The 27,978-nt window shown below is 43.0% G+C and overlaps 1 protein-coding gene across 1 annotated transcript in view; it reads left to right on the top strand.

Moving 5' to 3' along the window:
- The window catches only part of LOC139581503 (AF4/FMR2 family member 2-like), a 336,506-nt gene that overhangs the window by 158,704 nt on the left and 149,824 nt on the right, over positions 1-27,978 (top strand). Inside the window, exon 4 of the mRNA XM_071411328.1 lies at positions 25,837-25,881. Within this exon, the coding sequence (XP_071267429.1) occupies positions 25,837-25,881 (45 nt within the window). The remainder of the gene's footprint in view (positions 1-25,836; positions 25,882-27,978) is intronic.

Raw genomic sequence — 27,978 nt, 5'->3', positions numbered from 1 at the left:
ATAAATAAATAAACCAAACACAAAGTGATAAAGTAGCCGGCACGCAAAGATCTCCCTGGAAAACAACAGTGAATTCATCATGCAGATGTTATTGCCAGAGCCCCTGTGTTGGTGGCCATTTTATGAGCCTTGAAAAAAGAAGAAATACCTGCTGCTCATGGATTTCACACAGAGTGTTTCGGCAGGCTGACGAGGCGGTGGTGGATGCTCCTGTGGACCTGTGTGCTGTGTCACCCACCAGCCTCAAACTCGCAGTGGATCCCGCAGCCCTCACAGAAATATCAGCCCAGACATGCTGTGGCCAAACAAGGCCGTCGCCCATGGCGATATAGGTAGAGGCTGGAATGGAGATCTTGGGAACAGTAACCCTGCAATTGTGTGTTTTTTTGTTGTTGTCTTTTTTGTTGTTGTTGACAATCAGAAAGTGACACTTGTTCTTCATGGCAAAAGGTAATGATGATGTGCTATGATGCTTTGTGATACAGTACGAGGGATATAGCTACATGTATAGAAGCACCAGTGGCTGGCTGTGCTACTCACAGTTTACTGAAAGGTTTAGATGACGGCCCTGCTTTAACTAAACGCAAGGTCACACATTAGAAATAAGGCTAATGTTTCAGCTAGCCGTATTCTTTTGCAATTATATGGTTCAGTGGCGGTGTTTATAGTTCTTCTTCAATCTCCCTCTCTGCAGTTTTGGTTTGCTGGCTCCCTCATCATTTACTGCCTGGATGTAACAGGCCAGTCTGAGTCTGGTGGAAAAGGGATGATGCATAGAGCTGGCAGAGATTTATTACATTTCTAGCAAACCATGTAACAAAAAAAATCTGCTTTGGTTAGGAACGGGCTTTTTTAAAATCAAAATCCATGAGTCCCCGATTCCTGATTGAGCAGGCCCGAGGAAGACTTGAATCCAACACTGATTAAAGAAAATAAAACGTTTATTTTAATAAATGTTTCAATGACGCCTTTTAATTGGATGTTATATCCAACTCTTATCTGCCTTCCCGCAGATTGCGTTCTATATGGTGGTAGAATGAGTGTCACTTCCACTGTAACCGAAACTCTGAGTAACAATGACTTCACACTTACAGACTCAGTGAAGGATGGAAGGCAGAGTGAGTGGCTACTGCATGGGCCGACTGATTAAAAATGCAAACGAAGGGGGTTGAGTTGATTTATTTCTGCTTCTCAAGCTGTTTGTGAAATCCTTCAGGAGGGGGAGATAGACAGCGTTGTTGGGAGAGGGATGTTGGAGGGGTGTTGGGGGGTGCTCATTCTGTGATGTGAGGAGCGGAAGACATCCAAGAAGTTTCTATATGGCTGTCAGCTCATCCCAGTCACTAGTAATAAGACCATTCCTTTGATGACTTAAAACCTGCTTATTCCAGTGTACTGTTAGAAGATACACATCCACAGCCTAGGCTCTCATCTTAGAGATATAATACACAACTTCAGTGCATAAACGCTAGCTGCTTAAGGGGAAAGTGCCCTCACCGGGTATAAAGGACGTCTAAGCTGCTTGCAGGTCATTAAATTGATGTGGTTGGTGTTGAGGGGAAATTCGATTTGCAGCAGTAATAATATTTAACTACAGTGCCTATGTAACTACAGTGCCCTCTGTGGTAGAGTAGTGTCTTCTAAATGATGGTTCCTTGGAGAGCAGAACAGGGGCTTGCTCCAGATCCAGTAGTTCTGTAGTCAGTCAGGCTGCCTCAGAGGAAACAGAGGAGTTGTTTAATCAGCCAGAGATTTAATACCATAGAGTTTTAAAGCAACACTGCATCCCAGTGACTTACAGGTAAGCAGATATTGTAGTCTCTGAGCGTTTCTGTCATCTTCTCCATAAACATGCAGCACCTCTTCACTTTAAACCACTGCTGCTCTTAACGGGAGAGAATAATGTCTTAACGGAAGAGAGTAATGTCTTAACAGTAGAGAGTTATGTCTTAACAGGAGATAGCTGTCTTAACGGGTGAGAGTTTTCTTAACTGGAGAGAGTTTTCTTAAAGGGTGAGAGTTGTCTTTACGGGAGAGAGTAATGTCTTAACAGGAGAGAGTTATGTCTTAACAGGAGATAGTTGTCTTAACGGGTGAGAGTTGTCTTAACAGGAGAGAGTTATGTCTTAACAGGAGGTAGTTGTCTTAACGGGTGAGAGTTGTCTTAACGGGAGAGAGTTATGTCTTAACAGGAGATATTTGTCTTTACGGGAGAGAGTAATGTCTTAACAGGAGAGAGTTATGTCTTAACAGGAGAGAGTTATGTCTTAACAGGAGATAGTTGTCTTAACGGGTGAGAGTTGTCTTAACGGGAGAGAGTTATGTCTTAACAGGAGATAGTTGTCTTAACGGGTGAGAGTTGTCTTAACGGGAGAGAGTTATGTCTTAACAGGAGATAGTTGTCTTAACGGGTGAGAGTTGTCTTAACAGGAGAGAGTTATGTCTTAACAGGAGATAGTTGTCTTAACGGGTGAGAGTTGTCTTAACGGGAGAGAGTTATGTCTTAACAGGAGATAGTTGTCTTAACGGGTGAGAGTTGTCTTAACAGGAGATAGGTGTCTTAACGGGAGAGAGTTATGTCTTAACAGGAGATAGTTGTCTTAACGGGTGAGAGTTGTCTTAACAGGAGAGAGTTATGTCTTAACAGGAGATAGTTGTCTTTACGGGAGAGAGTAAGGTCTTAACAGTAGAGAGTTATGTCTTAACAGGAGATAGTTGTCTTTACGGGAGAGAGTAATGTCTTAACGGGAGAGAGTTATGTCTTAACAGGAGATAGTTGTCTTTACGGGAGAGAGTAATGTCTTAACAGGAGAGAGTTATGTCTTAACAGGAGATAGTTGTCTTTACGGGAGAGAGTAATGTCTTAACGGGAGAGAGGTATGTCTTAACAGGAGATAGTTGTCTTAACGGGTGAGAGTTGTCTTAACGGGAGAGAGTATTTTCTTTGTCTGTCCTGCAGTTCATGGATTAATTCTCCCATTCAGGATGTCCTCTTGTTCTGTCTGGACTCCTCAAAGGCGTAACTGTGTTTGTGTTGTGTTGTGTTTGTGTGCGCGGATTTACATTACGTTACATTTCAATAATTATTCAGAACCCAGGTGTGCATGTGTGTTTCTGTATTTGTGACTAGGGTTACGGTTAGTGTGTAGGGTACATGTATGTATCAGTAAGATAATGTTTCTCTCTAGATAGTCATTTGTTTGTCAAGGATTGTATGTGACTAGCAAACATTGCACCATTCCTCAGGGGGATCTTAGTAAACATTAGTTAGAGCTGTAGCTATAGGCCTTTGGGCTATCTGTCAACTCAGGAGAGATTTGGGTGAGAGCCAGGCTGCTGACATGTCCTACTGGTGTCCCCTGAGACAGTCGACTGGCGCACTGGCATGCTCTCACACAGGTCCTCTCTAACGGTTACCATAGAGCACAGAACAGACCCATATAAAGTGCCTTCGGAAAGTATTCAGACCCCTTGACTTTTCCCACATTTTGTTACGTTACAGCCTTATTCTAAAATGTATTAAATAAAATAGAAATCTCAGCAATCTACACACATTACCCTATAAACAGGATTTTTTAAATATTTACTAATATATTAAAAGTTAAAAACAGAAATACCTTATTTACATACAGTTGAAGTCGGAAGTTTAGATACACTTAGGTTGGAGTCATTAAAACTCGTTTTTCAACCACTCCACAAATTTCTTGTTAACAAACTATAGTTTTGACAAGTCGGTTAGGAACTCTACTTTGTGCATGACACAAGTACATTTTCCAACAATTGTTTACAGACAGATTATTTCACTTATAATGCACTGTATCACAATTCCAGTGGGTCAGAAGTTTACATACACTAAGTTGACTGTGCCTTTAAACAGCTTGGAAAATTCCAGAAAATGATGTCATGGCTTTAGAAGCTTCTGATAGGCTAATGTACATAATTTGAGTCAATTGGAGGTGTACTTGTGGATGTATTTCAAGGCCTACCTTCAAACCCAGTGCCTCTTTGCTTGACATCATGGGAAAATCAAAAGAAATCAGCCAAAACCTCAGAAAACAAATTGTAAACCTCCACAAGTCTGGTTCATCCTTGAGAGCAATTTCCAAACGCCTGAAGGTACCATGTTCATCTGTACAAACAATAGTACGCAAGTATAAACACCATGGGACCACGCAGCCGTCATACCGCTCGGGAAGGAGACGTATTCTGTCTCCTAGAGATGAACGTACTTTGGTGAAAATCGATCCGAGAACGACAGCAAAGGACCTTGTGAAGATGCTGGAGGAAACATGTACAAAAGTATCTATATCCACAGTAAAACGAGTCCTATATCGACATAACCTGAAAGGCCGCTCAGCAAGGAAGAAGCCACTGCTCCAAAACCGAAAAAAAATGCCAGACTACGTTTTGCAACTGCACATGGGGACAAAGATCGTACTTTTTGGAGAAATGTCCTCTGGTCTGATGAAACAAATATAGAACTGGTTGGCCATAATGACCATCGTTATGTTTTGGAGGAAAAAGTGGAGGCTTGCAAGCCGATGAACACCATCCCATCCGTGAAGCACAGGGGTGGCAGCAGCATGTTGTGGGGGTGCTTTGCTGCAGGAGGGACTGGTGCACTTCACAAAATAGATGGCATCATGAGGTAGGAAAACTATGTGGATATATTGAAGCAACATCTCAAGACATCAGTCAGGAAGTTAAAGCTTGGTCGCAAATGGGTCTTCCAAATAGACAATGACCCCAAGCATACTTCCAAAGTTGTGGCAAAATGGCTTAAGGACAACAAAGTCAAGGTATTGGAGTGGCCATCACAAAGCCCTGACCTCAATCCAATGGAAAATGTGTGGGCAGAACTGAAAAAGCGTGTGCGAGCATGGAGGCCTACAAACCTGACTCGGTTACACCAGGTCTATCAGGAGGAATCGGCCAGAATTCACCCAACTTACTGTGGGAAGCTTGTGGAAGGCTACCCAAAACATTTGACCCAAGTTAAACAATTTAAAGGCAATGCTACCAAATTCTGAGTGTATGTAAATTTCTGTCCCACTGGGAATGTGATGAAAGAAATAAAAGCTGAAATAAATCATTCTCTCTACTATTATTCTGACATTTCACATTCTTAAAATAAAGTGGTGATCCTAACTGACCTAAGACAGGGAATTTTTACTAGGATTAAATGTCAGGAATTGTTAAAGAGCTCTGTTAGAGTGACCATCGTGTTCTTGGTCATCTCCCTGACCAAGGCCTTTCTCCCCCGATTGCTCAGTTTGGCCAGGTGGCCAGCTCTAGGAATAGTCTTGGTGGTTCCAAACTTCTTCCATTTAAGAATAATGGAGGCCACTGTGTTCTTGTGGACCTTCAATGCTGCAGACATTTTTTGGTACCCTTCCCCAGATATGTGCCTCGACACAGTCATGTCTCTGAGCTATACGGATAATTCCTTTGACCTCAGGGCTTGGTTTTTGCTCTGACATGCACTGTCAACTGTGGGACCTTATAGAGACAGGTGTGTGCCTTTCCAAATCATGTCCAATCAATTGAATTTACCACAGGTGGACTCCAATCAAGTTGTAGAAACATCTCAAGGATGATCAATGGAAACAGGATGCACCTGAGCTCAATTTCGAGTCTCAAAGCAAAGGGTCTGAATACTTATGTAAAACATGTTTTCACTTTGTCATAATAGGGTATTGTGTCTAGATTGATGAGTAAAAATGTGTATTTAATCCATTTTAGAATAAGGCTGTAACATAACAAAAGGTTGAAAAACGGAAGGTGTATGAATACTTTCCGAATGCACTGTATACAGCTGAATCCCATCTATACAATAGTGTTGTTTAAGCTCTAGTCATTACCACACACACACACACACACCTCTCAAAGGGCACTGCTATGGAGATCAATTCAGTAATTATTCACAGAAACAAAGCCAAAACATTCAGTAAAAAAAAACTAGATACAACTCTGAGAAAACATTACTGTGTGCGTTAAGTTACATGAATAACTGAAGGACAAAAACAAGTCAAAGGTCAAGCACTGAATTATTCCTGAGGGCCCATATTACTGCATGTGATTTACTGCTGGCTGGCTGACATTGTTTTGTTTGTTTGTGTGTGTGTGTGTGTGTGTGTGTGTGTGTGTGTGTGTGTGTGTGTGTGTGTGTGTGTGTGTGTGTGTGTGTGTGTGTGTGTGTGTGTGTGTGTGTGTGTGTGTGTGCATACATGTGTGTTCCAGTGATACAGCAGAGAGCGAGTGAGACTAGCTTGGATTGACTGTGAGAAAGCAGAGGAAGCTTATCTGTGCCCTCCATCCATTTGGCTGGCTGCCACACTGTTCACGCTCCTGTTGTTGGAGAGTTCCTGATGAAATATTTATTTCCCTTTAATCCGGCACATTGTTGCCTTTCAAACGGGCCTTGCTGGGTCAGAGAGAGGCCTGGCTGGGAAAGAGAGAGGCCTGGCTGGGTCAGAGAGAGGCCTGGCTGGGATAGAGAGAGGCCTGGTTGGGTCAGAGAGAGGCCTGGTACTGTTGGTTGGCGGTACAGTTGGTTGGAGGTACAGTTGGTTGGAGGTACAGTTGATTCGAGGTACAGTTAGTTGGTGGTACAGTTGGTTGGTGGTACAGTTGGTTGGAGGTACAGTTGGTTGGAGGTACAGTTGATTGGAGGTACAGTTGGTTGGAGGTACAGTTGGTTGGTGGGACAGTTGGTTGGTCGTACAGTTGGTTGGTGGTACAGTTGGTTGGTGGTACAGTTGGTTGGAGGTACAGTTGGTTGGTGGTACAGTTGGTTGGTGGTACAGTTGGTTGGAGGTACAGTTGGTTGGAGGTACAGTTGATTGGAGGTACAGTTGGTTGGAGGTACAGTTGGTTGGTGGGACAGTTGGTTGGTGGTACAGTTGGTTGGAGGTACAGTTGGTTGGAGGTACAGTTGGTTGGTGGTACAGTTGGTTGGAGGAAGAGTTGGTGGTCGTACAGTTGGTTTGTCGTACAGTTGGTTGGAGGTAGAGTTGGTGGTCGTACAGTTGGTTTGTCGTACAGTTGGTTGGAGGTAGAGTTGGTGGTCGTACAGTTGGTTGGAGGTACAGTTGGTTGGAGGTACAGTTGGTTGGTGGTACAGTTGGTTGGTGGTACAGTTGGTTGGAGGTACAGTTGGTTGGAGGTACAGTTGGTTGGTGGTACAGTTGGTTGGAGGTACAGTTGGTTGGAGGTACAGTTGATTGGAGGTACAGTTGGTTGGAGGTACAGTTGATTGGAGGTATAGTTGGTTGGAGGTACAGTTGGTTGGTGGGAGAGTTGGTTGGTGGTACAGTTGGTTGGAGGTACAGTTGGTTGGAGGTACAGTTGGTTGGAGGTACAGTTGGTTGGTGGTACAGTTGGTTGGAGGTACAGTTGGTTGGTGGTACAGTTGGTTGGAGGTACAGTTGGTTGGTGGTACAGTTGGTTGGAGGTACAGTTGGTTGGAGGTACAGTTGGTTGGTGGTACAGTTGGTTGGAGTTAGAGTTGGTTGGAGGTACAGTTGGTTTGTCGTACAGTTGGTTGGTCGTACAGTTGATTGGAGGTTGAGTTGGCTGGTCGTATAGTTGCCTGGAGGTATAGTTGGAGAACATGAATGAAAGGTAGAGGACTTGGTTGGAGTTACAGTAGAGTTTATAAAGAGTATTAAGAGGCTAGAGGTACAGTTGAGTTCATGTAATGTAGTTAGTCATCATCATGTTGTCCTCTCCACTGTGTGCCTAGAAGGAGCAGGCAGCTATTGGCTCAGCCCAGGAGCCTAATTTGAATAGATGAATAGTCCGTGATTTGGAGCGGAGCGGTGTGGTTTGTATGTCACAGTGGCCCGCCCCCTCTCACTATGCCTCTCCACTAGATGAAAATTAATTGAAGTCAGGAGCCATCAGTAATGTGGGCTTGACAGCCGACACAATCAGCAGACACAAATGCCCTCTGAGACAAGTGCACATGATAGCCCCTGCGGTCCCACTGCTCAAAGTCACTCAACACTGTTTATACGCCGGTCCGCTAAGATGGTGTGTGTGTGTGCGCTCACCTGCTCAGTAATACACTGCTGAAATGAAATTGGAATGTATGGAAGAAAAAACAGCGGTAGGCAGTATTACACAGTTAGGTAAGTGCCATATTTATAAAATCCGGTCTCTATATAGTTGTATTTGGAACAATCATGTTTGGAGCTCTCGGCTCTAGGTTTCAGCTGTATCCACATTTTCATATCCACATACCATCCTTCTCTCACCACAGGATAATACGGTATTACCGGTTTATTACACAAGGGAGCGCCAACAAAAAAAGCCCATGGGGCGTCTATTACCAGAATGCTAACATAATTAGCACAAGTAATAGCGAATTTCCATGGAGGTGCTAGCTAAATATGCTAACGATCGCAAACGGAAATAAATGAATTTCAAAGACAGGCAATCCAGCTCATAAAGATATAGATAGAAGCTACTGAGTATCATTTTTGGGGAGTTTGGACATTTACAAGCGAATGAGAACGAGCGACATTGCACAAATGAACAAAGTTTTGATGCATGCAGTACTGGCTCTCTGTCACGATCGTTATAATAAGTGGACCAAAGCGCAGCGTGATCTGGGTTCCACATCTTTTTATTACTAAGTGAAACTCACAGCAAAACAAAACAATAAATCTCAAACGAAATGTGAAGCTAACAATAGTGCTAACAGGCAACTATCCAAAGTCAAGATCCCACAAAGCACAAAGGGGTAATGGCTGCCTAAATATGATCCCCAATCAGAGACAACGACAAACAGCTGCCTCTGATTGGGAACCATACCTGGCCAACATAGAATCATAATCTCCTAGATGACCCACCCTAGTCACACCCCTACCTAACCAACATAGAAAATAAAAAGCTCTCTATGGTCAGGGCGTGACACTCTCCAACAGCAGGTCTACAAGCTGTTTCTGTGTGGAGTTTGAGTCGCTAGGGCAACCGGCCTGCCTGCTCTGAGAAGAGGGGGGAGGAGCAGACCGCTGAGAACAGAGTGAAAAAACGCAAGGAAATCAAGAAAGCAGTGGCAGCTGTACAAATAACTAATCCGAAAGGCTTTGACTTCTCAAACACAGCAGAAACCTAAGACAATATGATGCCCCGTCACCTTATTAATTCAGCCACTTACTTATATAGAAAGTTAAACTAGGGTTCGTGTTTAATGCATAAGAAATACACTACATGACAAAAAGTATGTGTACACCTGCTCATCAACATGTCATTCCAAAATCATGTGCATTAAAATGGAGTTGTCCCCCCTTTGCTGCTATAATGGCCTCCACTCTTCTGGGAAGGCTTTCCACTAGATTGCTGCAGGGTTTTGCTTCCATTCAGCCACAAGAGCATTAGTAAGGTCGGGCACTGATGTTGGGCGATTAGGCCTGGCTCACAGTCGGCGTTCCAATTCATCCCAAAGGTGTTCGATGGGGTTGAGGTCAGGGCTCTGTGCAGGCCAGTCAAGTTTTTCCACACCGATCTCGACAAACCATTTATGTATGGACCTCGCTTTATGCATGGGGGCATTGCCATGCTGAAACAGGAAAGGACCTTCCCCAAACAGTTGGCACAAAGTTGGAAGCACAATCATCAAGAATGTCATTGTATGCTGTAACGTTAAGATTTCCTTTCACTGGAACTAAGGGGTCTAGCCCAAACAATGAAAAACAGACCCATTATTCCTCCTCCACCACCAAACTTTACAGTTGGCACTATGTATTCGAGCAGGTAGCGTTCTCCTTGCATCCGCCAAACCCAGATTCGTCCATCTGACTGCCAGATGGTGAAGCATGATTCATCACTCCAGAGAACGCATTTCCACTGCTCCTGAGTCCAATGGCGGCAAGCTTTACACCACTCCAGCCGAAGCTTGGCATTGTGCATGGTGATCTTAGGCTTGTGTGCGGCTGCTCGGCCATGGAAACCCATTTCATGAAGCTCCTGACGAACAGTTATTGTGCTGATGTTGCTTCCAGAGGCAGTTTGGAACTTGGTAGAGGGTGTTGCGAGGTTTTACACGCTACGCGCTTCAGCACTCAGCATCATGTTCTGTGAGCTTGTGTGGCCTACCACTTTGCGGCTGAGCCGTTGTTGCTCCTAGATGTTTCGACTTCAAAATAACACCACTTACAGTTGACCGGGGAAGCTCTAGCAGGGCAGAAATTTGACGAACTGACTTGTTGGAAAGGTGTCATCCTATGACGGTGCCACATTGAAAGTCATTGAGCTTTTCAGTAAGGCCATTCTACTGCCAATGTTTGTCTGTGGAGATTTCATGGCTGTGTGTTCGATTTTAGAAACCTGTCAGCAACAGGTGTGGCTGAAATAGCCAAATCCACTAGCTTGAAGGGGTGTCCACATACTTCTGTATTTATAGTGCATCTTGATGCGTTTTGTAAACGCAGATCTAAAATGGTTCTTATTGTAATTTTTGCTCGGCATCAAACAAATGTTGTGCGTCAGTTGTAAATTTGGATGAGAATTAACCAACCAGCGCTCTATCAGCAGACGGCTTTCCAACTGATGTGTCGCTTCAGTCTATTTTTATCCAGTAAAATGCAAGATTAACTTTAAGTAAAACATTAGGAAGTGTAGCTGGCTACATTATTTTTATGATGAACATTAGAAATATGATGGCCATGCATCGTTTTTGCACAAAAGAACTTGCGTTGGACTTTGTTGCGTTGGACTTCTGTTGTCATCTGATGGAAATGAAGCTATTTTCTGCCAAATGTGTTGCACTAATGTATTTTCTGTGAAGGAAAACTATAGTTGCACGTCCCTGATCACTCCTTTGATGCAAAAAACACTGTTGCCTTTCAATATAAAATGCGACCCCTGTCAATACACAGCTCCTGTTGTGCTATTTCCAAACAAACACGTGACTGGCTCAACTGTGCTGGGGAACTAACAAACGTCATAATGTAAAATAATGTGTCAGGTGAAATGAATCTGCTTTATCTCCTAACGCATTGCACAAGTTGACTGCAGGTATTTACGTAAACAATAGCTAGAAATATGAAAATATGTTGTTTCAACGGTATTGAAAAAGCCTCCCGTGGCTATTTCCAAATATACGGTATGCAGCCCAAGCCTACTGTCCTCTCCATATGGCTACCCATCTGCCAAAGTCCTGTTTTGTCCTCTTGTTCATGTGTTGCTCTTTTTGTTTTCTAAAGTGAAACTGCCATCTAACCTTGGCCAGCTGCCAATCACTATAACTGGACAAGTCCCTCACAGCTCTGCACAGTTGACTTGTTTAGGTATCTCAGTAGCAAGAACAATACAACTCCTCAAATATGTAGAACTTGACAGTGAACATCTCAGTGTGTGTTAGTGTGTCTATCCTCATTCATATTTCATATCTCACTGGCTTCCTTTCATCAGCCTTGTGTCTTCTCCCCAGATGACTCTCTAAGAACATCAACAAAGCACCATTTATTTCTCTGCACCCACGTAGCTACACACTGTAATCACAACAGCTTCACGCCTTTAAAAGCAGACCTTTTATTTGATGAAATGTAAATGATATGGAAACAAAAGCTGTGTGTTCGTAGTTGAATGACAGCACATGTGTTTGTTGTATATTTTCATTGATATTGGCTACAGTAGTTGTTTGTAACTTCCTGTGAATGGCCATATTGTCCAGAGCTGTTTGATAACAGTGTTTGAAACACTGCCAAGCCACCTTGCACTCTACTGAAGCAGATTTTCTGTTGTAGCATAGTGCACATAGTTCATACTATGTATACAATACTACATTTAGTCATCCTCCTACCAATCCCTGCTCGGTTTTTTGCTTCAGCTCAGACATTGACCTCCATCCTAAGAGCATAGCCACATCATTTGCGTCTGCAGTCTGCTCCAGAATGAATTCCCTTAATCATTATATCTAAGGAGGACCTGAGTGTCCCTTCAACATTATCCATCAGCCCCCCCCCCCCCCCCTCTCTCTCTCTCGCTCTCTCTCTCTCTCTCTCGCTTTCTTTCGTTTTTACCTCATAATGATGAAATGCAGTGGAGACTCAGAATAAAGTTGCATACTGTGCATAAATAGCATATTTAATTGGTCTGTTATGTGGCCTAAATCAAATTACTCTTGGACTGACAGGAACATTTACATTAACATAGTTCCTTAGCAGAGTCCAAGCCAAAATGTAAATTGGTACAGATAATTAGGATATGAGAAGGAACTTAGGCTGACGTCAGGGCTGCTAATTGGAATGGATGTGAAACAAACTGCTGCTGCTCAGTGGTAGTCTATTGCGGGCAGAGGTGGAGGTATGTTTGGTTGGAGGGATGAAGAGGTCAGGGTAAAAGAAAGCCTGCTCACTAGAGAGGGTTACAGGGGCCAAGACAAGGAGCCCTATGGCATGCTGGGAAAGCCAAGAGCTCCAGCTCCACCCACTCTATGACCTCATTCACACTCTCCACGGTAACAGTGTTGAAACATACAGCATTACTTGTTTGAGATAGCTTAGAGTAAAGATCCCTAGGTCATTTACCACTTTAATTCCCTCTGGCCATGATGCATATACCGTTCTGTGATTGAAGCACTGAAAGTGAGAGAGAGGGAAATTATATGATGGGGCTAATGATGGCGTTCCACTGTAGGTGTAAAGGCTCCCTCCCCCACAATTAGCTAATAGGTTAAATACACCTGGTGCTGAACCGAGGCCCTCAGGGGCCCAACGCTTAGATCCTTTAAAACATGCCATTGTTTTTGAGAGTATTTCCTTTCTATGTGAGAGATGAGAGGATCTAAGCGTCGGGCCCCTGAGGACCTCGGTTCAGCAGCAGGTGTATTTAATCCATTAGCTAATTCTGGTGGAGGGAGCCTTTACACCTACAGTGACATGCTATCATTAGCCCCCCTAATAATCTCCCTCTCTCTCAGATGCTGGCCCCTCCTGACACCACGTTACTTAGCGTTCCCAAAATAAAGGTCAGCTTTTTGAGATGATGGACTGGGATTCTCCTAGAGTAGCCATTATAATTCCCCTCGGTTGCCTCCTCTCTCCCTCAATGATCCCCAGTCTTCCTACTGTATCATTTGTTAAAGCTGGCAGAGCTCATTACTTTACCCTGAGAGGAGCGGAGAGAGGAGAAGAGGGCTTGCTGCCTCAGCCAGGCTGTTGCTCCAGGCATCCGGGGTATCATGCTGAATGATTAGCAAGACAAGATTAATGGTGAATTAAAGTACCTACAGATTACACATCTCCCATCCTGCAGCCTAGCTGGGACCTCTGCTTTATGCCTGGGTGGTCATATGGGTGGGAGACCTCCTCTGCAGGACCAGCTAGCGTTCTCCCTGCCTGCTTCCCCTAGCATCTAAAGGATGTTGTGCTTTGCATGGTAATTAGGTTCCTTTGTTCCATCTGTTTGGTGGTGTAAGCACTGGGAGCGGCTGAGGTAGGGACAGGCAGGGCTGCACGCTGAGCCCCAGGGTGAGTGCATTCTGTGGAGGTGGCTGGAGCGCAGGCTTGGCCTCTAACTCCATGTCCAGTGATTGGGCCAGTGCTCCACTTCATATTATATGATAGGTTCGTATTACAGTATTTATTTGGGTGTTTGGATGTGTCTGTGAAGTGTTGTGTGTCTGTGAAGTATCTACCTGTCTGCCTGCCGGTCTGTCTGTCTGTCTGTACTGTATGTCTGTTTGTGTTTAAGATTTTCTGTCTGTCTGTTTGTGTTTGTGACTGTCTGTCTTCTTGTCTGTCTGTCTGTCTGTCTGTCTGTCTGTCTGTCTGTCTGTCTGTCTGTCTGTCTGTCTGTCTGTCTGTCTGTCTGTCTGTCTGTCTGTCTTCTGTCTGTCTGTCTGTCTGTCTGTCTGTCTGTCTGTCTGTCTGTCTGTCTGTCTGTCTGTCTGTCTGTCTGTCTGTCTGTATGTATGTGTCTACCTGCTGGTTTGCCACACTGTTGTTTGGCCTCATGGTCGGCGTCACGCTAAGCGGAGGTGGCAGGGCTTGTGCAGCGCCTGACAGTGGAGTCTCTTCCCCTCCACTCATCCCAGCTGGGTGTCTCCCTGTGTTAGTGTCCATGCCTCAGCAGCCCCACACATAGAACACTGTCCCACGGGACCTAGGGCAGAGCAACAAGCCTGGGAAGAAAAGAGAGGAGGAGAGAATGAGAGAGAGAAAATAATTATGGATTAGCTCGAAGAGCCTCGGCAGACTTTACGCAACGCAGCTATTTGGAGCGTAGCACAGTACGTGCATGTCGTTTTTCATAAAAAAATGGGTGGCTCATGCTAAGCATCTCTGTTCATATTTTGAAACGCAACGTATTATTCCTTACGTTGCAGTAAGGGCAGTGTTGTGTAGATATTGAGGCTGATCTGATAACTAGTATATTTAGTAATGCAACATATTGATAACCAAATGATCTCAGCTATTTACCTTTATTTAACTAGGCAAGTCAGTTAAGAGCAAATTCTTATTTATAATGACAGCCTAGGAACAGTGGGTTAACTGCCTTCTTCAGGGGCAGAACAACAGATTTTTACCTTGTCAGCTCGGGGATTCGATCCAGCAACCTCTCGGTTACTGTCTCAACGCTCTAACGCTCTAACCAGTAGGATACCTGCCACCCCAGCTACTGTTCAAACAATGAACAAACATCATTGTAGCCTTATTAGAATCCCCTCAAAGGGTACTTTGTTTAGAAGTAATAACTATGTGATTCAAGGCTATTTTGAAATGGTAAAAACAGCTGTAGCCATGTGTTTTTTTAAATGATCTAATACGGGACTGAATGCATTCAATCAGCAAATCAAACTGGCATAATGTTGTAGGTTACTCTGGAAAGTACAAGAACATTTGCCAGGGCATATTATTTAGAAATCTGATTATTTTCCATGTGGGAAGCTAAAAGGCTAGCTTGCTTGCTGTTTTTAGCTATCTAGCTAGCAAGAGGCTAGCAGAGTAGCCTACAGTCTACTGGCAGGCACAGCAATAAAATCTCTGCTATCGCCCCTTTCGTGAGTGTTGCTATTTGGGAGTCTACATATACATGGACCGGCGAAGTATCCAAAAGGTGCACTTTGCTCCAAAAAATCTGACTCCACCCAAGTGCACACGCATGTTAAATGACAGAGTGATATGTTTATAGATCTTAACAAGTGTCTCATTACTTTCTGAAAGCAGTCTGTTATACAGTAGCATACAGCTGCATGCTAAAGCCTTTAAACGTTTCTGAAAGCAGTCTGTTATACAGTAGCATACAGCTGCATGCTAAAGCCTTTAAACGTTTCTGAAAGCAATCTGTTATACAGTAGCATACAGCTGCATGCTAAAGCCTTTTCATGTTTCTGAAAGCAGTCTGTTATACAGTAGCATACAGCTGCATGCTAAAGCTTTTAAACGTTTCTGAAAGCAGTCTGCATGCAGCTAAAGCCTTTAAAAGTTGCCTGTTGCTGTGTTTAGGTACTCTAAAACATCTGATGATGAGAACACAACGATGTTAAATACTTCCCAGGGTCCCTTGCTGTTCTGAAACGTCTGAGAGGTGTCAGTGTGTGCATGCAGGGTGTCCATGAGAGATGAGTGCGCCTGTGCTACCTTCACAAAAGCCATTTAAAATGAAGTGTAGAAATCAGATTAAATGTGTGAAAACCAGCTCCCACAATAAAACAATGTGGAAAAAGAGGGATCTTTGAGCCAAAATAAAAGCAGCAGGCAGAGGATGTGGAGTACAACGGAGAACCGAAACAATCAGAAGCCCATTGAATTCAATGAAGTACCTGATTATAACGATCCTGTAGAAAATGTATTTGGCATATGCCATGAGTACTGGAAGTAGGACTGTGGAATTGCTGGAACTAAGCATGTTAGTGAGTCACTATGCAACAGAACAATCTTTCTGTTTTCCTTTTAATTATGGTATTGCTAGAAAATGTCGGTGAGCATTGAAAAGGGTATGTAGAGTGTGGAAGTTGGAATGTCCATTTAGAGTGCAACTGGCTGCGTGTGACTGCTGTTTAGGTCATCTTGGGCAGTCTTGAGTAACATTTGTCTGATTTAATTGATTGTAAGAAGAGAATGTACTTTGCATAATAAAAATAAAGGAGGCATACTTAGTACATTTATAAAATACTGAGGTACTGTATCTGTATTGTTGATTTAATCAAAAAAGAGAATGTTTCATTACTGTGTCTGACATGGCATAAATAGGAATTAGGCAGTGAAGCTGCTTTTGTGTTCCTCACAATAGCTGCTGTCAAATCTGTCAGGAGAGAGATCACTGAATCAGATCACTCTGTTGATCTGCCAGTTCAAAGACCTGCTTGCTGAAAGATAACTTCATTGGGACAGCTTTTTCATTAGTTATTATGTTGTACATGTTCCTCTGTGTGTCTGTTAGTATGTGAGATATCTCTGCTGGGTCAAGAGTCACTCATATCACTAGTCTCTCTGTGAGATATCTCTGCTGGATCAAGTCACTCATATCACTAGCCTCTCTGTGAGATATCTCTGCTGGGTCAAGTCACTCATATCACTAGTCTCTCTGTGAGATATCTCTGCTGGATCAAGTCACTCATATCACTAGCCTCTCTGTGAGATATCTCTGCTGGGTCAAGTCACTCATATCACTAGTCTCTCTGTGAGATATCTCTGCTGGATCAAGAGTCACTCATATCACTAGTCTCTCTGTGAGATATCTCTGCTGGATCAAGAGTCACTCATATCACTAGTCTCTCTGTGAGATATCTCTGCTGGATCAAGTCACTCATATCACTAGTCTCTCTGTGAGATATCTCTGCTGGATCAAGAGTCACTCATATCACTAGTCTCTCTGTGAGATATCTCTGCTGGGTCAAGAGTCACTCATATCACTAGTCTCTCTGTGAGATATCTCTGCCGGGTCAAGAGTCACTCATATCACTAGTCTCTCTGTGAGATATCTCTGCTGGGTCAAGAGTCACTCATATCACTAGTCTCTCTGTGAGATATCTCTGCTGGGTCAAGAGTCACTCATATCACTAGTCTCTCTGTGAGATATCTCTGCTGGGTCAAGTCACTCATAAAACTAGCCTCTCTGTGAGATATCTCTGCTGGATCAAGTCACTCATATCACTAGTCTCTCTGTGAGATATCTCTGCCGGGTCAAGAGTCACTCATATCACTAGTCTCTCTGTGAGATATCTCTGCTGGGTCAAGAGTCACTCATATCACTAGTCTCTCTGTGAGATATCTCTGCCGGGTCAAGAGTCACTCATATCACTAGTCTCTCTGTGAGATATCTCTGCTGGGTCAAGAGTCACTCATATCACTAGTCTCTCTGTGAGATATCTCTGCTGGGTCAAGAGTCACTCATATCACTAGTCTCTCTGTGAGATATCTCTGCTGGGTCAAGTCACTCATAAAACTAGCCTCTCTGTGAGATATCTCTGCTGGATCAAGTCACTCATATCACTAGTCTCTATGTGAGATATCTCTGCTGGGTCAAGAGTCACTCATATCACTAGTCTCTCTGTGAGATATCTCTGCTGGATCAAGTCACTCATATCACTAGTCTCTCTGTGAGATATCTCTGCTGGATCAAGAGTCACTCATATCACTAGTCTCTCTGTGAGATATCTCTGCTGGATCAAGTCACTCATATCACTAGCCTCTCTGTGAGATATCTCTGCTGGGTCAAGTCACTCATAAAACTAGTCTCTCTGTGAGATATCTCTGCTGGGTCAAGAGTCACTCATAAAACTAGTCTCTCTGTGAGATATCTCTGCTGGGTCAAGAGTCACTCATAAAACTAGTCTCTCTGTGAGATATCTCTGCTGGGTCAAGAGTCACTCATAAAACTAGTCTCTCTGTGAGATATCTCTGCTGGGTCAAGGGTCACTCATAAAACTAGTCTCTCTGTGAGATATCTCTGCTGGGTCAAGTCACTCATAAAACTAGTCTCTCTGTGAGATATCTCTGCTGGGTCAAGAGTCACTCATAAAACGAGTCTCTCTGTGAGATATCTCTGCTGGGTCAAGAGTCACTCATAAATCTAGTCTCTCTGTGAGATATCTCTGCTGGGTCAAGGGTCACTCATAAAACTAGTCTCTCTGTGAGATATCTCTGCTGGGTCAAGGGTCACTCATAAAACTAGTCTCTCTGTGAGATATCTCTGCTGGGTCAAGGGTCACTCATATTACCTTTTCCAAAACATTTTTACGTTAGAGCCTTCTTCTAAAATGCATTAAAACAAATGTATAAGAAATCTACACACACCCCATGATTTACAAAGTGAAAACAGGTTAGAAAATGTATAACATTTTTAAAACAGATACCTTATTTACATAAGTATTCAGACCCTTTGCTATGAGACTCGAAATTTAGCTCAGGTGCATTCTGTTACCATTGATCTTCCTTGAGATGTTTCTACAACTTGATTGGAGTCCACGTGTGGTACATTCAATTGATTGGACATGATTTGGAAAGGCACACACCTGTCTATGTAAGGTCCCACAGTTGACAGTGCATGTCAGAGCAAAAACCAAGCCATGATGTCAAAGGAATTGTCCGTTGAGCTCTGAGGCAGGATTGTGTTGAGACACAGATCTGGGGAAGGGTACCAAAAAATGTCTGCAGCATTGAAGGTCCCCAAAGAACACAGTGGCCTCCATCATTCTTAAATGGAATACGTTTTGAACCACCAAGACTCTTCCTAGAGCTGGCCGCCCAGCCAAACTAAGCAATCGGGGTAGAAGGGCCTTGGTCAGGGAGGTGACCAAGAACCCGATAGTCACTCTGACAGAGCTACAGAGTTCCTCTGTGGACATGGGAGAAACTTCCAGAAGTAGAACCATCTTTCAGCACTTCACCAATCAGGCCTTTATGGTTGAGTGGCCAGACAGAAGCCCCTCCTCAGTAAAAGTCACGTGACAGCCCGCTTGGAGTTTGCCAAAAGGCACCTAAAGACTCTCAGACCATGAGAAACAAAATGCTCTGGTCTGATGAAACCAAGATTCAACTCTATGAACTGAATGCCACGTCTGGATGAAACCTGACAGAGCTTGAGAGGATATGCAGAGAAGAATGGGAGAAACTCCCCAAATACAGGTGTGCCAAGCTTATAACGTCATATTCAGGAAGACTCAAGGCTGTAGTTGCTGCCAAAGGTGCTTCAACAAAGTACTGAGTAAAGGCTTTGAATACTGACAGTTGAAGTCGGAAGTTTACATACACTTAGGTTGGAGTCATTAAAAGTTGTTTTTCAACCCCTCCACAAATTTCTTGTTAACAAACTATAGTTTTGGCAAGTCAGTTAGGACATCTACTTTGTGCATGACACAAATATTTTTTCCAGCAATTGTTTACAGACAGATTATTTCACTTATAATTCACTGTAACACAATTCCAGTGGGTCAGAGGTTTACATACACTAAGTTGACAGTGCCTTTAAACAGCTTGGAAAAATCCAGAAAATTATGTCATGGCTTTAGAAGTTTCTGATAGGCTAATTGACATAATTTGAGTCAATTGGAGGTGTGCCTGTGGATGTATTTCAAGGCCTACCTTCAAACTCAATCAGCCAGGAATCAGCCAAGAAAATTGTAGACCTCCACAAGTCTGGTTCATCCTTGGGAGCAATTTCCAAACACCTGAAGGTACCATGTTCATCTGTACAAACAATAGAATGCAAGTATAAACACCATGGGACCACGCAGCCGTCATACCGCTCAGGAAGGAGACGTGTTCTGTCTCCTAGAGATGAACATACTTTGGTGCGAAAAGTGCAAATCAATCCCAGAACAACAGCAAAGGACCTTGTGAAGATGCTGTAGTAAACAGGTACAAAAGTATCTATATCCACTGTAAAACGAGTCCTATATCGACATAACCTGAAAGGCCGCTCAGCAAGGAAGAAGCCACTGCTCCAAAACCGCCATAAAAAAGCCAGACTACGGTTTGCAATTGCACATGGGGACAAAGAACATACTTTCTGGAGAAATGTCCTCTGGTCTGATGAAACAAAAATAGAACTGTTTGGCCATAATGACCATCGTTATGTTCGGAGGAAAAAAGGGGACGCTTGCAAGCCGAAGAACACCATCCCAAACGTGAAGCACGGGTGTGGCAGCATCATGTTGTGGGGGTGCTTTGCTGCAGGCAGTATAAACACCATGGGACCACGCAGCCGTCATACCGCTCAGGAAGGAGACGTGTTCTGTCTCCTAGAGATGAACATACTTTGGTGCGAAAAGTGCAAATCAATCCCAGAACAACAGCAAAGGACCTTGTGAAGATGCTGTAGTAAACAGGTACAAAAGTATCTATATCCACTGTAAAACGAGTCCTATATCGACATAACCTGAAAGGCCGCTCAGCAAGGAAGAAGCCACTGCTCCAAAACCGCCATAAAAAAGCCAGACTACGGTTTGCAATTGCACATGGGGACAAAGATTATACTTTCTGGAGAAATGTCCTCTGGTCTGATGAAACAAAAATAGAACTGTTTGGCCATAATGACCATCGTTATGTTCGGAGGAAAAAAGGGGACGCTTGCAAGCCGAAGAACACCATCCCAAACGTGAAGCACGGGTGTGGCAGCATCATGTTGTGGGGGTGCTTTGCTGCAGGCGGGACTGGTGCACTTCACAAAATAGATGGCATCATGAGATAGGATAATTATGTGGATATATTGAAGCAACATCTCAAGACATCAGTCAGGAAGTTAAAGCTTGGTCGCAAATGGGTCTTCCAAATAGACAATGACCCCAAGCATACTTCCAAAGTTGTGGTAAAATGGCTTAAGGACAACAAAGTCAAGGTATTGGAGTGGCCATTACAAAGCCCTGACCTCAATCCCATAGAAAATGTGTGGCCAGAACTGAAAAAGCGTGTGCAAGCAAGGAGGCCTACAAACCTGACTTAGTTACACCAGCTCTGTCAGGAGGAATGGGCCAAAATTCACCCAACTTATTCTGGGAAGCTTGTGGAAGGCTACCTGAAACGTTTGACCCAAGTTAAACAATTTAAAGCCAATACTACCAAATACTATTTGAGTGTATGTAAACTTCTGACCCACTGGGAATGTGATGAAAGAAATAAAAGCTGAAATAAATCATTCTCTCTACTATTATTCTGACATTTCACATTCTTAAAATAAAGTGGTGATCCTAACTGACCAAATACAGGGAATTTATACTCTGATTAAATGTCAGGAATTGTGAAAAACTGAGTTTAAGTGTATTTGGCTAAGGTCTATGTAAACATCCGACTTCAGCTGTATGTAAATGTGAAATTTAAAAAAATAAAATTTAGTAGCAAAAATGTCTAAAGACCTGTTTTTGCTTTCTCACTATGAGGTATTGTGTGTAGATTGATGAAAAAACAACAACATTTTAATCAAATTTAAAATAAGGCTTTAACATGACAATGTGGAAAAAGTCATAGGGGCTGAATACTTTCCGAAGGCACTGTAACTGCTGTAAAGTGCAACTTTCCTACTAGAAAACTGTCGTTGTTGATAAAGATGTATACTCAAATTGATTCATATCACTCTTAGGTTTTTTGTGAAGACCTGCAATGGAAAACAAAAAGAATATACAACAATTCATCTCATAGTGCATGTATTCATCTGTTTCTATATATCAGCCCATGAATGTGTCGACTATGCTATGTGATTTCCTGTGACTATCTGTGTTGTCGTTTTGTCTGTCATCTATCATGTTTTTCCCCTTGTTTGTTCATCCGTCCATTGTCAGAAGGATAGACAGATAGAAAGCCCTCTGTGAGCTGCTTCTCATCTCATGTTCAAATCTACCTATTTGTTCCTGGAGCTGCTCTTCCACTTTTTAAGCACAATTTGAGCTGTTGCAGAGAGCATCAGAGCCTTGTGCCACATACATCTTATCTGTTGTTGATGTGCAGACGCTTTTCTCAACAGCTATTTCAGAGAAAACTGATTTCTGCCCCAGTAATTGCCTCTGCAATATTCCCCGGATCCGCACATCATTCAAAGGAATACGTCTTCTTTTCCCCTGAAAGCTTTCTGCAGTCTTGCAGAACGAGGTGAATGACATTTTGTCCTCCATTTTGTTCTTCTTTTTTTCCATTCTTCCGTGTCGTGCCAAAAAAAGAACTTGGAGAGAGATTAGGGACACTTCTAGTGATATCTGCATCTGCCAATTAAAATGCTTTGCTTTTTCCGTGTGAGAAAAACACCAAGCATTTTAGATCAGCTATGAAACTAGCAGACAGATTAGTTTATCAAATAACATTACTTCAAATCATTTTTTATTAAAAAAACAACAACTATACATGTATAGTCCCTTCATATTTATACTGGACTCCAAGTGCATCATCGTCAAATCAACCAATCCCTCTAATCTTAATTACACCCTTCAGATGTCCGCAGACTAACCCATAAATCCCAGTCCATTGCAATACTATTTCGTATTTCGAGGGAACCTCTATTTGTACCATTTCTACTGAGATTGCCCTAAGAATAAATACTTTACCTAAGAGTATAATTATATTTCCCATTGATTGATTGTGTTTTTTCAGACCTCCTAACAGTACTGTTTATAGGTCCATCTTAACACAGCCATTATGACTCAACAACCACTCCTGAGAGGTTTAATGCTTTAATATTTAATCGTTTTAACCCTCCAAACTCATGTTCATGATATGAATAGGCCCGTTTAACTTTGTCTGGTTTGTCATTCCAGATAAAATTGAATCTTTTTTTCTCACATGAATAGAAGCATGTTAAATTCATCAAACTGAAGACACAATGAACTGCTTTAGTGTGATTAAAACATGTCAGTGGTCACCAGTTGTAACACTGAGCTGCTCAATATTCACTATTGGATCCTCTGTGATTTTCGATCCCTCATGATTTCAGAATTCTGCATACACTTTACAGTCCATACTCTGTCCACACAAATGGTTTTTAACATGGAATTGTAGAGAATTAGATCTGAAAGCATTTCTCATTTGTATTTTACATTGGCCATGGGACCATGCTATTCTGGAACACTGGCATCTTGCAAAGCTTTTATTCCCATGGGAAATTTGCCTATATCAGAGAAATCATTTGTAAGCCCAATGCCCATTCAATCTGACTGGAATGGCAGGTACATAGAGAACCCTGCCTGAGTGAGGAAATAAGATCTCAGCTGGATAGTTCTGTTCCAGTCGTTTTCTAAAATAACTTGGGGGAATATAAGAAATGAAGGTGACTCCTTGCTTTAATGCAGGTGTAAACACACTTCTCAACCCATTGGAAATGCCTTTGTCAAATGCTATCTGAAATTTCACAATTTATGTCAGCCAGCCGGCTGCACTGTGACTGCCGCTCTTTGTTTTATCTCAGCCGACTCCCATTAGCTCCAGTATCATAACCATGACATAAACACTGCAATAAGAACCCAGATATCTGTCACATCTGACTTGATCCCGACAAGCCCAAGCCTCTCAGAGCGGGTGTAAACAGTTTGTCACTGAACTGGGATTCCTCTTTATATCGTTGACATTTGGTGTTCATTCCAGAGGCAGAAGAAGAAAGCAGACGTAGAGAACCTGCGAGAGTCATGCCTGGATTCTAAATGGGGTTCACCACAGGTGACAGGGATATGAACCCCGGTGTGGCTGTAATAAGCTGTGCCTCTGTATCTTCTATTAGACAGAGGACAATGGTAGAGAACGTTCTGATTAGAGCTCATCTGCTGGTTACTATGGGAACAGGATATTATGTACTAGTGGTTGAGCTAACAGGAAGTTTATGTCTGTATGTGAGGCTTGTTTACAAAGCTCCTACAGACTCCATCTCCTCTTGTGGGATCTGGGATGAATTAGGATGCCTTCAGACTCCCTCTGCCGTGGACTGGCACTGTGCAGCGCGGCTCAGTCATAAACACACAGACACAAACAGTCAAGCACTAATATCACCTGAGAGGAATACCAGTGAAATATAGATGTTATTATTCGTTTTACTAATTAGCTATTTGATGTAATAGTTAAACAATGCATTCTGCCGTTATTTGTGTTATAATTGCTTTCTGTCATGGTTTTTTGATACTCAGAATGAAATAGAACTTGTACTTTGCAGAGATGCATATTCATAAAACCACAATATATAATTTCCAACTATAGATTCTTACTGTGGATGTTTTCTTGCATGTAGTTTAGCAGCTTTTCAACACAGATCACACCATTGTGTAAAATAGAGGCAGAGAGGGGTAGCGGCAGTAGGAGGGCTGTGGAAAAACATGACAGATCAACAAATGGCATGGGGAGTGTCTGGGGGATGCTGCTGTGTGTAGCTACCCAGCTCCATGCAGCCTGAGGTGGATAAAGCCCAGCTCTGCTCTCTCCATCACTCTTCTCCTCACCGCTACCCACTGCCCCCAACCCTCTCCTCAGACCCACTGACCTTTCCAGTATCAGGATGCTCCCAGTCATACCCGGGGTGGGCTGATGTCACTAGTAGAGCAGAGCAGACTGTGAGAGCCAGCCAGTCAGCCAGGGTCCCATGTGGCTCTGTAGGTGGCATGGTATAATGAGGCAGCCCAGAGATCAACTACAGGACATACTGTAGCCTACACACACACACAGCCCATTCCAGGTCTAGGATTTATCTGATCCAGTCCTAGCCCGTTCCAGTTCTAGGATTTATCTGACCCAGTCTTGGCACGTTCCAGGTCTAGGATTTATCTGACTCTGTCTTGGCCAGTGCTTGTCCGCTCCAAGTCTGCTGTGTGTTTGGGCTGAGGCGGTGAGAGAGGGAGAGCTGTTGGCTGGCTGGCACGGCCTGATTACCTAAGACCATTTGTGAGCATTGAAGAGCGATGTCATCCCCTATCAGTCATCTCTTAGACTAGAATAGAGAGGCCTATCTGTCCCCTATCAGTCATCTCACAGACTAGAATAGATAAGCCTATCTGTCCCCTAGCAGTCATCTCACAGACTAGAATAGAGAGGCCTATCTGTCCCCTATCAGTCATATCTTAGACTAGAATAGAGAGGCCTATCTGTCCCCTATCAGTCATCTCACAGACTATAATCGATAGGCCTATCTGTCCCCTAGCAGTCATCTCACAGACTAGAATAGAGAGGCCTATCTGTCCCCTATCAGTCATATCTTAGACTAGAATAGAGAGGCCTATCTGTCCCCTATCAGTCATCTCACAGACTATAATCGATAGGCCTATCTGTCCCCTAGCAGTCATCTCTCAGACTAGAATTGCTAGGCCTATCTGTCCCTTAGCAGTCATCTCTCAGACTAGAATTGCTAGGCCTATCTGTCCCTTAGCAGTCATCTCTCAGACTAGAATAGATAGGCCTATCTGTCCCTTAGCAGTCATCTCTCAGACTAGAATAGATAAGCCTATCTGTCCCTTAGCAGTCATCTCTCAGACTAGAATAGATAAGCCTATCTGTCCCTTAGCAGTCATCTCTCAGACTAGAATAGATAAGCCTATCTGTCCTTGAATAATAAATACCACTCAATAAGTGTTGTATGAATATATCACATATTTTGGGGCTTATCTTCTTTCTTTTATTCTTTACATGTTTAGTCATTTAGCAGACGCTCTTATCCAGAGCAACTTACAGGAGAAATTAGGGTTAAGTGCCTTGCTCAAGAGCACATCAACATATGTTTCACCTAGTCAGCTCGGGGATTAGAACCAGCGACCTTTCGGATTCTGGCCCAACACTCTTAACCGCTAGGCTACCATCTATTAGTTGAGATGGTCTTTAGTTTACCATTACGTATTTTGTCTACCTTTAGGCTACTCTCTTTGAAATGATCTGGTGCCTTTTCTTCCTCTCTGTCTAACAACAGCCTTTTTCTTCTGTGTGTCTGCAGGTCGGCCTGTCCAGTGACTCCAGCTGTGTGGAGGAGATTCTACGGGTAAGTTAGATTCACTTCCTTTCCCTGCCCTCCGCTAATTACACCTGATTATGCCTCAGATGCTGTTAATTACACCTGGTTACGCCTCAGATACTGTTAATTACACCTGGTTATGCCTCAGATACTGTTAATTACACCTGGTTACGCCTCAGATGCTGTTAATTACACCTGGTTACGCCTCAGATACTGTTAATTACACCTGGTTAAGCCTCAGATACTGTTAATTACACCTGGTTATGCCTCAGATACTGTTAATTACACCTGGTTACGCCTCAGATGCTGTTAATTACACCTGGTTAAGCCTCAGATACTATTAATTACACCTGGTTATGCCTCAGATGCTATTAATTACACCTGGTTACGTCTCAGATTCTGTTAATTACACCTGGTTACGCCTCAGATACTGTTAATTACACCTGGTTACGCCTCAGATGCTGTTAATTACACCTGGTTACGCCTCAGATACTGTTAATTACACCTGGTTACGCCTCAGATACTGTTAATTACACCTGGTTACGCCTCAAATACTGTTAATTACACCTGGTTAAGCCTCAGATACTGTTAATTACACCTGATTATGCCTCAGATGCTGTTAATTACACCTGGTTAAGCCTCAGATACTGTTAATTACACCTGGTTAAGCCTCAGATACTGTTAATTACACCTGGTTACGCCTCAGATGCTGTTAATTACACCTGGTTACGCCTCAGATACTGTTAATTACACCTGGTTACGCCTCAGATACTGTTAATTACACCTGGTTACGCCTCAGATGCTGTTAATTACACCTGGTTACGACTCAGATACTGTTAATTACACCTGGTTACGCCTCAGATACTGTTAATTACACCTGATTATGCCTCAGATGCTGTTAATTACACCTGGTTAAGCCTCAGATACTGTTAATTACACCTGGTTACGCCTCAGATACTGTTAATTACACCTGGTTACGCCTCAGATGCTGTTAATTACACCTGGTTACGCCTCAGATACTGTTAATTACACCTGGTTACGCCTCAGATGCTGTTAATTACACCTGGTTACGCCTCAGATGCTGTTAATTACACCTGGTTACGCCTCAGATACTGTTAATTACACCTGGTTACGCCTTAGATACTGTTAATTACACCTGGTTACGCCTCAGATGCTGTTAATTACACCTGGTTACGCCTCAGATACTGTTAATTACACCTGGTTACGCCTCAGATACTGGTAATTACACCTGGTTACGCCTCAGATACTGTTAATTACACTTGGTTACGCCTCAGATACTGTTAATTACACCTGGTTACGCCTCAGATACTGTTAATTACACCTGGTTACGCCTCAGATACTGTTAATTACACTTGGTTACGCCTCAGATACTGTTAATTACACCTGGTTACGCCTCAGATACTGTTAATTACACCTGATTATGCCTCAGATACTGTTAATTACACCTGGTTACGACTCAGATACTGTTAATTACACCTGGTTACTGCTCAGATACTGTTAATTACACCTGATTATGCCTCAGATACTGTTAATTGCACCTGGTTATGCCTCAGATACTGTTAATTACACCTGGTTATGCCTCAGATACTGTTAATTGCACCTGGTTACGCCTCAGATACTGTTAATTACACCTGGTTACGCCTCAGATACTGTTAATTACACCTGATTATGCCTCAGATACTGTTAATTACACCTGGTTACGCCTCAGATGCTGTTTGCACACAAAGCCACTTATCCACCCAGGCAGAGAGAAAAAATAAAGTCTTCTGTGATCATATTATAATGGGCCCTTGTGTTCTAATACAAATCTGATCAAATTCATCAAGGGTTGATGCTGGCTAGCACATTTAGATCCTCTAAAATGGCTGTGTGAAAAGTGCTTTGACTTTCTTCAATGCCGAGACGCGCTCTTTTTTTTAGAAATCCATTCTGTGCATAATAGCCTGTACAGAATTTGAATGTAAAGGTCACTGGGTCCATGTGAACTGAAAAATAAATGTCCTTCTTGTATTCTTAGATGCAAACATATAGGCTGCCTTTTCTGTGAACTTTGACCTTTGTAGCAGGTGCTAATTCACTCCATGTTATCTGACCTGTAATTAC

This window comes from Salvelinus alpinus, chromosome 7, assembly GCF_045679555.1.
Source record: "Salvelinus alpinus chromosome 7, SLU_Salpinus.1, whole genome shotgun sequence".
Lineage (NCBI taxonomy): Eukaryota > Metazoa > Chordata > Actinopteri > Salmoniformes > Salmonidae > Salvelinus > Salvelinus alpinus.
Note: the sequence above shows the minus strand (reverse complement) of the source record. Positions and strands in the feature narration are given on the sequence as shown.